We start from the raw sequence: 14,245 nt of genomic DNA, 5'->3' as shown, positions 1-14,245 counted from the left end.
TTTTAAACATATGAAAAATATAGTTTTTATATATTTATATAATTCAGCAGCTTAGAAATAAAAAAAAATGCATGAGCCCAGAACCTGTTTGTTACTGCGAGTGGAGTTTTGTTTGTTGCAGAGAAAGAAACAGAGACAGACTGAGGTGTGAACTGCTGGTTGTGTGGAAGACCTGTGTGCAGCAGACGTGACGTAATGAGGGGCGGGGTCAGTTTGGTGGAGGGGGCGGAGCCTCAAGCGGCGGAGGCGGGGCTACGAGTGGCTGGACCTGCAGCCACCCCGTCTTTAACTTCTTCCACCTGCCGCTCGGTTTTTCCGCTCGGTCCTCCGGAAAAGACCCGCTCCGTCTGCGAGGCCTATTAAAGAAATACATGATCCCATTTTTTTTTTAAAGGAATACTCCGCTAAAAATCAAAGTTCAAACATTGTGGGACGCTTCCCAAAAAGTGAGTTTTCTAGATACATTTTCTTTACTAATTTTTGTTATTCTGTGCGGTTTCCGGCCAAAAAATAAAAAAGAGGATGATTTATGACTATCCGTGAGTTTAAGGAAATGCATGATCCCATTTGCGATTTTAATATTGGTCTACTGTAGGGAAATGTGGTTTTATGACTCCAGTAACTACTACCAATGGCAATTAGCTTTTTAGCTAATTCAGGCATATTTACATATATGCTGGTTGCTTAGTCAATATGGTTTAATCAGGGTTTATTCATGACAAAAACCAAAATAAGTGAAAAATTAATCTACGAATAATTGAAATTTCGAGATTTGAGCACGTTTATGAATTAATAAAAAAAACCCTCATATAAACTAATATGCAATGTTTTAAGACCGTGGGTATGAAATGGTTGAAAACGGAAGTTTAAATGGACGAAATGGCGACGGATGACGAACAGCTTCACATGTTTAGTTGTTCCTTCACCGACGTTTTTCAGGAGCCAAATAGAGCCGTTTAGTTTCGACTTCAGTTCAGTTCGCCTCTATATAGAAAGCTGACGGTTTAAAGTATTTTTTTAAAATCGTAGTTTGCTCGATTTTTGCTTTGGCCGATTGTCAAATGACCCAACAACGGGCAATAACCGTAGCTAAAGGTGTTCAAACTGACGTCACCAAAATGAAACAAATGAAATGTAGTTTCCAAAACACAAACCAAATTAAATTTTACATCAGATTTGAGTATTCTGGTGACTTTTCTTCACATTTCAAACTGTAGTTTGTTGGGAAATTTTAGATTTTACGTGTTTAGCGCCGCCGGAGGTTAGAAAAACTGAAACTGCAGCCTGGTTGGTGAAAACTATTGAAGGTATCAACTTTAATAGGCCCAGCTACTTTTATAATACAAAATAATCATCAGTAGACATGGAAGGCAGTGGAAGTCTATCCAATATTGCATGAAAGCAGTTTTTTGCGATTCAGTACATTTGGCTTCATTCTGGAGATGAATAAAGCTTCCATCTTTATTTAATGTTTAAAAATGAATTACAAAAAAGGGAATAACTGAAATAAAAAGGTAGACGTGTGAAATTGTTTCTTTACGAGCACAAAATGAAAGCCGGAGGTTTGATGCATAAATGGGGAATCTGTTAATGCATTCCTTTAAAGATGGATCATAAACTATGTTTACAGAAAACCCTGCAGCACATTTTCCTCCTTTATGTGTTCCAGTTCTTAGGGGGGAAAATTAAACAAGTGAGAAGGCAACATGAGGACACGATCCGGCCCAGAGCTGAAAAACCACCCAGTTCATTCCCTTTGAGCCCAGCTGTTCCACTTTTATCGTTTTCCGAACTTTATTTTATTAAAGCTGCATAAATATTTATCAAAACCCAAGTGTTCCAACAAGAAGGTGCTGAAATGTCTTCAAATTCAACATCCAGTTGCAGTGATCTTTGATTTTCTGTGGAGTATTTCTTTAGCAGAGAGGAGAGATTTTGGTACAGTTTCCGTTAACCAGAAGGTTTACCAGTTAAGTGCATCATCATCACAAAATTAGTTTGAGATTATCACATTGTAGAAACAGTATGACCGACATAATATCTAACAGATGTCACCACTGAAAGTAAAACAGAACCAAAAGGAGAATGGGTTCATGTTCGAGGGGAATCGAGTCCGGCGGACCCTCCGCACTTTTCACGCCAATGCTACAGCCCCCCCCCTTCCTCAATGTTCCTCCACCGTGTCATAAAGGGGGGGGGGAGGTAGAAGCTATACGTGGGGGAGGGTCACCAGCTCTCCGTCCACCTCAAACTCCTCACCGCCGTCAGGGGAGAAGAGGTACGTCGGCGGTTTCCACGGAGACTCCTCCAAGCAGGAAGGGTAAAGTTTCCCTACGGCGCAGCGGAAGTCCTTCCCCAGATCCCAGAGGACACGTTCGGACACGGGCTGCCGCAGGAACCAGCGGTCCAGCTCTGTGTCGTACTGGTAGATGGCGTACTTGGCGCGCTCGTTCATGTGGGTCTCCCTCATGAAGATGCAGAGCGAGTTGAGCAGCACCACGGCGCGCACGCACGGGTCCGAGTAGCGCTTGGCTGGGATGTTGGCGGCCAGGCGCCACTCGTTCTTGTTGACGTCGTAGATCTCCACGGTGACCGAAGAGCCGTCGATGGTGCTGGTCGGCATGCGGATGCCGGAGTTGCTGACCACGTGGAGGCCGCCGATGTAAAAGATGAGGTCGCCGAAGGCGGCGGCAGAGGCGAAGCAGCGGCTGGTTTTGCGCATGGCCATCTCCACCCAGGCATCAGCGCGGGGGAAGTAGCAGTACATCAGGTCGTGTGTCATCACGTAGATGCAGTCGTGCGCCACAACCGAGGTGCTCCAGTTCCAGGCGAAGGGCAGTGGGCTCATCATAGTCCACTCGTCCTTCTCGCAGTCGTAGCGCTCCACCGTGCGCTTGTTCAGCTCCCCGCCCACGTTGTCGCCGCCGATTGCATAGATGTAGCCGTCGCAGTAGACCAGTGACGGCTTGATGCGGGCGCACAGCATGGGGGTCTTTGGCACCCAGGCGTTCTGCTGCGCATCGAACCAGAAGAAGCTGTCGACCGAGCGGAACACGGCCTGCAGCTTCCCGCTCCTGCCGTGGTTGGCGATTGAGTTTTTGAGGGGGATCTGACCTCCAGCGATGTAGACGTCGTTGTCCGGGGTAACAAGGGTCCCGACCTTCTGCAGGTCTCCCGGCGGGTTACACAGCTTGTACACCTTCTCCGCCTGCGGGCTGTAACACACTATCGTCGTAGGCGCCGACGTCGACGTGACGTAGGTCTCGCCTTGCGTCTCCGACATGGCCTCCATGAAGATGAGCATCTCCTCCTTAGTCATGCCCAGGCGAGGCTTGAAGAACTTGGGCATGGACTTGTAGAGGCCCTGCACCACCACCGACTTATCGTTGGGCGGCAGACCCTGGAACCAGGCGCGCTGGGTCACCTCCGACAGCGCGTCGATGCGGATCTGGCTGAGCACGGAGGACAGGTGCTGCGAGCGTGCCTCCATGTTGAACTCTAACCACAACATGGCCGCCTCGCGCACCGTCTCCTCCTTCTCCACGTTGAGGTTGTCGCTGCTCAGGATGTCGATGAGCAGCTCATGGGAGAGCTGCAGGAAGGCCTCCTGTCGGTAAACTCTGGGGAACTTGTGCTCCACCATGCGCTTGGCGCTCTGCTTTAGCTCGCTGCAGCTGAAGAGGTCGCCGATGCTCAGCATGCGGACGCAGTTCTCAGCGTTGATCTTCTTCACCAGGTAGTCTCTGCACTGCAGCAAGACATCTTCCACCTGAACGAGACAAACGCATCACAAATCTGTCCAGCACTTCCATAAGGTAACATCACACAAAAACAAAATCTTACCAAGCATTGTTGGTTTAGTTTCTTGTGTAAATGTCCGAGTACACTTGAAGATAAAACTAACCTGCAGATAATCTTTCAGCAAGAAATAGGAGCTTGTTTTAAGTCAGTAATTCCTTAATATTGATGAGAAAGTACTAGTACCACTAGCAGATCATTTCATTTAAAACTAAATATCTTGTTAAAGTGAAATAATTTGCCACTGAAACAAGTATTTTATTCATTAATATTGGTTAGATTTTTTTGCATTGCAAGACATTTAATACAAAAAACTATCAATACATGAAACACTGATAAGTCTTTCAGCCCAGGTAAAAATAAAGACTCATCATAAGACTTAAGACTTTTTACAGCTAAACATCTTGACGCCATAAGACTTAAAGACGAACATTGATGAACATTAATATCCAGAACTAAACTGGATTTAGACTACACCATTCTCTTGATTATTTTGTTACATGATAGCCAAATTACAGAGGGTTCAAGTTTGTGTTTGTACCTCAACAAAATGCTAAGATACTTTATCGAGGGACTTTGAGACGTACCTGTAGGAAGCAGGCGGTCTCGTAGAGCGGCTCCACCGTGCTGTCGCTGATGGCCAGGTGGCCCGTGTAGGCGTAGGCGATGATGATCTTCAGCGTGGCGGGGTCCACGTTCCTCAGGTGGACGTGGGTCTGCTTGCTCTCGCTGAGGCCACTCATGAACATCGCTCTGCAGTGGAGACAGCAGCAGTGAGCAACATGGACTTATTATTATAGCATCACAAAATATTGTGATAAAACGACAAGAACCATTTCCTTCTTTTTTAGATAGCTGCATGACTGAGTCCAAGGCACACAAATGCTGCTCTTGAAAAACATTCCCATTTGCAATAAGTTTCACAAATCACAAAAGTGTGATTTGTTTTACTACACTGCACAAAATCACTAAAAACCCAGACATGCCCAGGGAAAAAATGCAGCCAGTCCAAAAGAACAAAAAACATAAGACATGGGTAGACAGGTGCCTGAGGATGGACCTCTTTCAATGAAACAATACGTTTAGTCACCCTAAGTTGTGCTAATAGCTCTTAGCATTCATCAAGACTCTGGTGGAATTGAGTGTTGCGCAACACAAATAATTGTCCGTCTGGAACCCAGTGCGCTAAACAGTACAGCACAATTTAGCAAAACTTCAAGGCAGATAACTCACCTCTAGGAATTTTAATAGAGGGACTAGAATCGGCCACATTTCTAAATAACTGCGTCAAGATTTTTCTAATCTTTACTGCCTTCTCGGTCATTTTTCTCATACATGTCAAATTAAAAGCATAATAAAGTGCAAAAAACTGGGAGACTGGACCAAGTCAGAACAGATGTTTCTGTTCGGGTCTCCAAACTTGTTGGCTGCTTCACAACCCAGCGTTGTTCTTTTAAAAACACACAGAGCCTCTTAATGACGGCTGGAAGCTCGCCAACGCTCCCAGCCGGAGCCTGGGTACCTGGAAGTGGCCGCTGCTGGAGTCCAAACACCGCCATGCTGCCCGTGTTATTCTACACCAGCGTCCACACTGCGAGTTACGTAACCCTAACAACCAGGAAGCTACTGAGCCTCGACAGTTTAAATAAAAACAGCACCTTTCCCAAGTACTGGGATGTTTCTGAAACGACTCTGAAGTGGAAGAGGCAGTCCTGATGTTTTGAAAACCACTGAAATAATTGTAAAGGAATGCCAGGATTCACCATCTCCTTCAACATTTCTCATAGAAAACAGAAGCATTTTCTGATTTTAGGGGATTCCTGATGCACCAACCAACACATCTGTGATCAGGTCAGAGAGGAAAATCTATTCCTGATCAGATGTGATGTAATCTTTAACATGTCTATAACCCATAAATTAACAAGTTAGCATCTTCATTTTTATTTTTTGTTGATTTCACAAGTTGCTTTTACCGAAGGAATCCTCCATCAGGAGCCAGATTAAAACCCAGAATGAGGGATGGACTGGTCGCCATAGAGATTAAAGGACAAAAGAATGGACAGACGGAGGGACAGTTGGACATTCAGATGGAAGGATGAACAGATTGGATGACAAATGGATGGATGGATGGTTGAACTTCAACGGATGGATGGACAGACAGGTGAATAAAATGTTGGTTGGATGAAATGCTGGATGAACAGATGGAAAGATGAACAGCCGGATGGATGAACATTCTTCATATTGAAAGTGGATCCGGTTATAAATCCTGAATCAGAAATCATTTTCCAGACTTCCTGACCACAAAGCTGCCATGTTGAAACCCCAGCAGCCAATCAAAAGGCTCCTGCTCCTCCTCCTCAGGATGAAGACCAGATAGACCTGCTGTTGGGATAAAACCATCCGCCTTCTGGTGGGAAGCATGATGTCAACCAGCTGCTGCATGATTGTTCATTTCATTCAGAGAACAGACTCATCTGGAAAACATTTCACCAGTTTCTGCCTCCAAACTGAACATTTAAGGTTCACCTTTACCAACAGATTAAATAAACTCCAGAAAAACATCAACACTCAACTCAAATCAGGGATTTCATTGCTTTTTGTTACCAAAAAGAAGAAGAAGGAGAAGAAGAAATGTGCTTTTTGAACAATACGGAGGAGGGTTTTTTTTGGGTGTGTTGGCCTCAGCAGGGGCTAAACCTGCCAGGCTGTATTACGCAAGCCTGCAGAATTACCCCTTTTACCCCCTCCATCTCTTAACAAGAGCTACATGACCAGACTCTCCCTCCCTCCGCCTCCGCTCTGCGGTCCGGCTGCTCCCCCTGAAGCCAGGCGTGGAGGATGGAGAGGAAGCAGGAGGAGTTCGGCGGAAACGCAGCGACACCTCCGCACCCCGAGGGGGAAACACTCTGTTCGCACCAGACAGGCAACGCGTGGGGGAGGGGGGATGATGCAGCAGATTTCCAGCCGAAACATACAGACTGCTGCATCTCATTATGCAACGCTGAGCGCATGAAAGAGGAAAACGTCTGGTAGCAATTACTTCATTTTTTTCCCTGAATCTACCAGGAACTGGTTGGAGAGCAAGAGCTGGAGCTCTAGTTCTGCAGCCACAGCACGGCCCGGGGCTCATTGGTGGACCTCCATATCATTCTGTTTGGCCCCTGAGCTCAAGTTGACAGTAGCTGTGTTTACAAATTTACGCAAAACTTTGTTGATATTCCTATAAAGTTGGGGGGAAAGAAACAATTTAGAAATTGCTGTCTTTCCATTAAAGTGACAGGTTTTGTGTTTTCCAGGCACAAAGCGCCATTTTATTGCTTAAAGTAACTGTGTGACCTTCAGTTCAACTGTTTTAGTGCCTTGAAATTGGGCCTCTATCCCTTTAAAAACTCCTGCTTTTTCTAAAAAAACGGAAGTCATCACAACATGGCTACATTATTAACCCTTTAACAACACTTTTACCAGCATTTCGATCGTATAATGAGCTCAGACAGGTGTTTACTAATTGCAGCTGGCTAGTCTGAAGGAGCTGAGTGGGGAAGGGCTGCTCTGTGAGGTGGAAACTTGTCAGATTGGAAACTGCAGCTCAGAGGAGGAGCTGCGGCTTGAAGGCGGAGCTGCGGCTTGAAGGCGGAGCTGCGGCTTGAAGGCGGAGCTAGGTCCACCCAGGCGTTTTGCACAGCTGCATGGTTGCCATATTGTGACCTTCCTGTACTGTTGTATTCAGTCTGTATGATAATGGTCAATTACCTCTGTTGTTTTGAGAAACTGTTTTTTGTCATTTTGGTTTATTCAACTTTTAATTTTGTTTTTCATTTCTCCAACTTCAAATAGTTGTAGCCCCTAAAATTAGCTTATAGTTTTATGCATAAATAAGCTTGTTCAAATTGATTTTCAAAGTTGATAATCAACATAAAAATATTTTGATTTCCCCCAGAAATCTGGCTAAGCGCTGTGGTAGGGCAGTGGGAATGTTCATCATTTGCCCCACTGTGTTTTAGTGTTAAAAAATGTCAAGTTGACAGGAAATTTTATAAATAAAACTAACAATGAAAATACAGAAGTGGACAAAATAAAACTACCGTTTCTGTAGGCCTGTCACAGAGAGACTTTTCTGGACGATAAATTGTCCCAGAAGTTATTGCGATAAATGATAAATTGTTTTTTTAACACCATTTTCAAGTAATATGGTAATGGCATAACGACACAAAAACACATCCTGAAAGATCAATAAACTTTAAATTACAAAGAATATTTAACACTGTAGCTGGAAAACAGTTTAAATATTCAAAATAAAGAAAACAGAAAAAAAGGCAGAGACAGAGGCCCAGTTTCAAAACGCTTAGCCTGGCAGGGCAAGTAAAGCCTGGTGGCCCGCCAGGCTGATAATACTCTGGAGGAAACCCTGGTTAAACAAAGCAGCCTGCTCACCTGAAATAGGAGCTACACGTGGCCAGGACCATCTTGTGACATGGGAACTCCGAGTCCTCCACCAGCAGCACCACATCCGTCAGAAGCTTCTGCTCGTAGAAGAACTTGAGCTGCTCCAGCAGCGAGACGGCGTAGTCCGTGTTGACCGGCCTGCGCTCACTCAGACCCGACATGGTTGCATCCCAGGAATCGCGCCCCAGCTTTGAAAACTTGTGTGGCCGGCAGAACCGGACTCAAACCAACCAGGAGAAATTTGAAAAGGGGGAGTTTATTCTCTGGCCCTCCACACCTCCGCCAGAACAGGTGGAGGTGTCAGATGGTGGCGGTGGTGGGGGGGTGGGGCGGTCTCAGGAGTCCACAGGAAGTGGGGGATGCAGGGTGAGGACGGGGTTTCCCCTCCGAGGGTCAGCGGTCATTGGATGTCATGCGGCGAGGCATGGAGGAGAATCGGAGGTAGAGAGGGCAACTCCGCTGCAGCGCCGTCGCATCAAGGGCCGCTGGAAAACAGTGGGTTTTTTTTAAATTTTGATCAGGAATTTTTATTATTATAATACACTATAAAAAACACAAAATCCTACCAAGTATGCTTGGTCCATTTTCTAGTACAAATACCCCATTACATTAAAATAAGACAAAGTAACTTATAAGTAGCTTTTCAGCAGGATATAAGAGCTCATTGCAAGTCAATAACGCCTTAAAATTTATGAAAAACTGCTTGTTCCACTGGTTTCATTTATAACATGGGAAAAATGACTGATAAGTGAAAATAATCTGCCAATGGAACAAATACAATGTTAAAGATATTAGAGCCAGGCTACAAAAGTATTTATTTAATTACAAGAATATAGTTAGCAAAATAAAAACAAATTACCAGAAAAAATGTCTTAAAATTATGAGGAAAAAGTCTTGGATAATTATTTTTTGTGTTAGAGTTATCACAAAATTAGTATTATGATCTAATAAAGAAAATAAGGTCATAAATCCCAGGAAACTGTGAAATTGGTATTATCCAGAAAAAGCCTGATTGGTGCAACTCTAGGTGTTTTCAATGGTTTATATTCTTTTTTGCAGTTTTAAAAACCATTGTTGGGTTTCAGTTTGAAAATTGCAGTTCATAAACAAGTCAAACATTAAATGATGTCAAAAACAGCATAAACATTTCATATTTAATACAAATCAATTCTGCCCAAATTTCTAACTATTCTGGTTTCCATCCACATCTTATATGGCAACACAAAGAATATTGTTCTCATAGATTACAAAGAGTGTTTTAAAGAATCTGGCTTTAATATTACACAACTTAGATCAGGTTTTGCTAGTTTAATTATTACAGGTTTTTAAGCAATCCTATCCAAGTTTATTAAAAATAAAACATCATGCTCCAATACCAATCCTAAGCAAAATGAAGGTTTCATATTATAATCTTAATTAAAATTGTTCGAAATGATGCAGCTGCCAAGGTCAGCATCACTCCCAGCTAACTAGCAGGTTTATTTTGATCTAGAGGCTGACATTTTGCGAAGCTGTACCGTTAACATGTTCTGTTAGCCCAAAGCTAATTAGCTGCGTTAGCACGTTATCGCCACAGAAACAACCCATTTGAGTGGCTTCATTCTGGCCTGGATAAAACAAAAAGATGTGATCAGATAGGCCCAGCCTTTATAGCGGAGTTTCTGGTTATCCGAGAGGAAAATAAAACTATCAGAACTGAACCAGCGGCTCTAGCCTGATTCACAGCATGTTAGCATTAGCATGGTAGCTTTAGCTTTCCCCACTCTGCACAGTTCCGGCCCAGTTTAACGGGGCACCCGCTGGGGAACACTGTCTGGTTGTTAGCGATGAAGGAGTCAAATACCACCATCCCAGCTCAGGTGTTGTGACAGAAGATTCTGGTGTCAAAAAACATGAAGGGAAACCAGACAGCATCAGCTAAGCTAATAACGGCCAGAGCTACACATCCCCTCTTCCGTAAAACCCCTCCGACAAGGGAAAAAAATACTACATTCCTTACTTTGATTGTCGGCGAGATCCACTCACTGAATCGTCCTGATGTTTTCCCGTCGGTATGAAGAGTAAACTGGACCCTTGAGGCCGAACTGAGACGATAAAGACTGTTATGAGTCGGCGCCGAGCAGCGGACAAACCTCTTAGCGCATCAAAGGCGCCTCTACAGAGCAGAGGCCAACTGAGGATACTGCACTCAAACCCAGTGACCTGCCTGTTTTATAGAGAAATAACGCCCTCTGCTGGACAGACAATAACGTAACAACGGTAGAATGGAGACACGGCGCCCTCTGCTGGATATATTGTGATACCACAGTAGTGAAAGACAGTAAAAAGTTCTTCGTGACAAAGAAATAGTTTTTTTTAAAAGCTGGACTTCTACAAGAAACAATTTGAATAAAAAAATATATATATTAAGGGTACAAAAATGCACATTGCGTCATAATTATATGCATAAAAATAATTTAAGTATATATAAACATTGGAAATCTATTTGCCTCTGTTAAAATTTGCCTTAACATTTATTAAAAATTCATCAAATTTAATGTAGATCAAGTAAACACATAAAATATACTTTTTTATTGACAATTAAAAAGTAATGTTTTAAGGTGGTTTGTTTTCAGAAGAAGGTACATTAAAATATCTTGAATGGCCAAAGTTAAGCAAACCAAGTATCTGCATTAAATTAATTTAAATTTAGTGTTTTTAATTATATATTTAAGCAACAATTTAATATTATAAATATTATTATTATTTTAACTTATTTAAACATAAGGCTCCCAGTTGACCCTGAAGGCAACATTCCTGACGGCCGCAAGCTGTTTGCTATATAACTAATTGCCTGCAGCAGTTTGGCTTTTTACTCAGTAGAAATGTCGTTTGGGCTTCATAGAGCGAGACTTTTCTACTTCTGTTCAATCAGAAATTGTTAAAGTTACTTATTTATTTTTCTGAAACTTGGGGATGTTTATTTATTTTCATCCCTGTGTGTTTTATTTCCGACAGTCAGCGAGATCGTGAATGAAAATGGAAGGTAAGTCGTTTTTATTTCCAACTTTAAAATGAAGTTCAACCAACGTGTGGTTTGAAGCCATTTGAATCCGTCCTGTAGATCCAAGCAAACAGCCTCCCTCCTTTGGCAGTGGAGCTCAGAGAAGTTCCCATCCCAGACCTTTCTTCTTCGTCCAGCCACCTTCTCAGCCGTATTATCTCTACCCTCCCTGGCACCTTACCAACCCATACAACCACTTCGGACTTCCTGCAGGTATTCAGCCATTCACATGTGTAGATCATGCATTGACATAAGAAATCTCAGAGCATTTTTCTCAAAATCTGTTTATAGGTTTTAACTTTGGCCGCCCCAGCCTGCATCCTTACCCTTATATGCCATACCCTGGCTTTGTTTTACCACATGCCCCGGTGTATCCTGTAGATTACAGGCGGATGTTTGAACCGAGATTCCAAGCACCAGCTTGGGGAGATATGCCTCGTCAACAGTACCATCCACAACCTCCGGGGCGTCGTGAGACCGCTTGTTCAGGGGCTCAAACCGACCCTAGTGAGGCCATAAACAAGCTAATCGAGTGCTTGGATAAAATCCGAGCCACAGAGCTTCAGAGCACCGACCGAGAGCTGGACTCTGGCATTGGCTCTCAATCCTCGGGTATCTTTTCTCCTGTAGAAGAAAAAGCTGAAAAGCATGGTCACCCACTGCCATCAGAGCCAAATCATGGCTCTTTGGAGTCTCCAGCTGTGACTTCAGGTGATTCCACCGCAGGGGTTTATGATGGGGAGTCCAGCCAAGTTATTTTGGACCATTTGAGCCTGGAGGGGGGTTGGACAGGAAGACTGGAGGAGGAGCTGCCTATTGACGGCTCTTCAGTTCATGAAGAATGTCTCCATCAGTCGGCACCAGACGAACACTTTGCTTCACATGAGACGGAGGTCCCAGATATTCAATCAAATATCTTGGTGACTGACTCAAGTGTTCCAATTTGTGACGCTGAGAAGGACCACAAATCTTCACTTCCCTCCAGTCAGCTAGTTTTTACAGACCTTGAAGTCTCAAAGGTAGAAGATTCAATGACTTCCTGCGATCAAACCAAACTCAATGAAGGCTATCAGATCATCAAGCTACCATTTGATGGTGTTTTTACACCTGGAGCTGAGCAGCTCTTGTCCCCAGCTTCCCCTTACTATTACAACTACCTCCCCATGCAGACTACACATGAGCGCATGAGTGTCCTCAGTCCATCTTTGGATGAACTGTCTTCCAGAGATGAAATGTTCTCTACAGATCTGGACGACACGGATCTTTTCCCAAAGCACATGTACACCGGGAGGAGACTTTCGGCTGTCATTGGTGGATCTCCTCCAGCTGCAGACGATGAGGACGCATGGTTGCCAAAATCGAAGAGGGTTGTGTGTGCTTGTTGTGGGAAAAACTTGGAAAAAGGGACAAGCAGGAGCAAAATCCATAGCTCCGAAATGTATCATGATGAAGCTGGAGACTCTGAAGAGGAGGGTGCATACGGGAGAGGGTGTGAGCAGCCAATTAGAGTGGTTGTCAGGAAGCATTCTGCACCAAGGAAGACTCAAACTGTCCAAAGACATTCAGCTAAACCTTGGCATAAGAAAGGTCAGTACAAAGAGCTGCCAGACACCATGAAACAGGTGGAGAGTCATGAGGCCTGTCAGCAGGAGGTTGCTGAAGCAGAAACCGAGGAGTTAGACAGCAGGGAGCTGCAGTGTGGAACGTGTCAGGGTAAGTCGAGAATTGGTATTTAAAAAAAAAAATTCAGGAGAAGCAAATGTGACCCATGAATCTGTTCACAGATGGACTCTGTAGAGCGGATGTGACCACTGCAGGCCAAAGTCGAAGGCCGGCTGGAGAAGCGATTCCCCGTAGAAGACATGCCACCTCTCTGCAACGACAAGGTAACATTTAGCACACATTCATGCTGGTTTTATTGGAGAACTTGAGGTTTATGTTGAATTTGAAAAAAATTCAACATAAAAGTGAAATGCATGGGACTGAGTACACATCCCTGAGGGACTGGTTTGCTCAGTTTGATAGGATGTGCTGTTCTACTGTGTATTTTAGTCAGATTGTTTTTGGCAGTAATAAGAACCTTCTTAATCATCCTTTGAATTTTTTCTTAACCAAATATGTAGAAATGAGCCTTCTGTGGAAAGTGGTGTACCACAGGCCTAGAGATGATGATCATGAAGGTGAAGAAGAGGTGCTTCCATTAAGTTGGGAAAGAGGTACTTTTATTTGAGCAGGGGTTTATTTTTTGGTCATTATGTGAGTTTAAAATGTTAATTTGTTTCTCAGGCTCTACAGTGAGAGGAGAACCAAGATGTTGACGTTTTCCTTGACTGAGTTTTGAACAAAACGCGTTGAACTGTAGGTGGCAGTCATTCCAAATGAACAATAGCGTTAACATCTATTTACATGTTTACCACTTTTTGTTTTCACAGGTCCCCCCTAAAGGTGTAAAGGTTGAGGGATGATGGAGCACCAGGTGTAATGCACTGCACAAGAAGCATAGTTGTATAAAAGAACAAAAAAAATCTGCAGTGATGCTGCCTTTCACCAAAGATAACTTGATCTCACAAATGGGCTAAAAGGTTGTTGAAGATGCCACTGTTTGGGGTCAGTCCAATAAAATATAAATATTTAAGCTTGTTGTGGGACTTTTGTTCTAAACCAGCCACCATGGCTTGTTCTTTTTAAATGTGAAATCCTAAAGGAGTAGAAGCATTAATGGCCTGAAATGGATTTGTTTCTCTGCATGGGTAGCTTAAATTTTGCAGTTATAAATCCAAAAAGTGTTGTTGGTGTGAACTGATTACGTCACTTCCAAACGTAATCATTTACCCAATGGATGCAGTAAGGAAAACTTCTAATAAACAGGATATTTTTTAGTATAATTTTATCAAGTGGGATTTTTTTTTTCAAATGCTAGCAGCTATGCTAGCAGCTATGCTAGCAGCTATGCTAGCAGCT

General features: G+C 43.5%; 2 protein-coding genes across 2 annotated transcripts; one reads left to right on the top strand and one right to left on the bottom strand.

The window, feature by feature from the left end:
* Positions 1 to 1,020: 1,020 nt before the first annotated feature.
* kbtbd2 (kelch repeat and BTB (POZ) domain containing 2) lies at positions 1,021 to 10,453 on the bottom strand. The gene is made up of 4 exons (XM_015061300.1): positions 10,241 to 10,453; positions 8,230 to 8,726; positions 4,386 to 4,551; positions 1,021 to 3,769 (listed from the first exon to the last, which is right to left on the bottom strand). Exons 2-4 carry the CDS (start codon positions 8,400 to 8,402, stop codon positions 2,210 to 2,212), a joined length of 1,899 nt encoding a protein of 632 aa, XP_014916786.1. The 5' UTR covers positions 8,403 to 8,726; positions 10,241 to 10,453; the 3' UTR covers positions 1,021 to 2,209.
* A 571-nt stretch (positions 10,454 to 11,024) lies between these two features.
* buc (bucky ball) lies at positions 11,025 to 13,919 on the top strand. The gene is made up of 7 exons (XM_015061301.1): positions 11,025 to 11,266; positions 11,345 to 11,497; positions 11,576 to 12,997; positions 13,069 to 13,170; positions 13,408 to 13,500; positions 13,571 to 13,642; positions 13,717 to 13,919. Exons 1-6 carry the CDS (start codon positions 11,260 to 11,262, stop codon positions 13,600 to 13,602), a joined length of 1,809 nt encoding a protein of 602 aa, XP_014916787.1. The 5' UTR covers positions 11,025 to 11,259; the 3' UTR covers positions 13,603 to 13,642; positions 13,717 to 13,919.
* The last annotated feature ends 326 nt before the right edge of the window (positions 13,920 to 14,245 follow it).

This window comes from Poecilia latipinna, unplaced genomic scaffold (assembly GCF_001443285.1).
Source record: "Poecilia latipinna isolate Pla-1442-1.1 unplaced genomic scaffold, P_latipinna-1.0 Scaffold1798, whole genome shotgun sequence".
NCBI lineage: Eukaryota > Metazoa > Chordata > Actinopteri > Cyprinodontiformes > Poeciliidae > Poecilia > Poecilia latipinna.
Note: the sequence above shows the minus strand (reverse complement) of the source record. Positions and strands in the feature narration are given on the sequence as shown.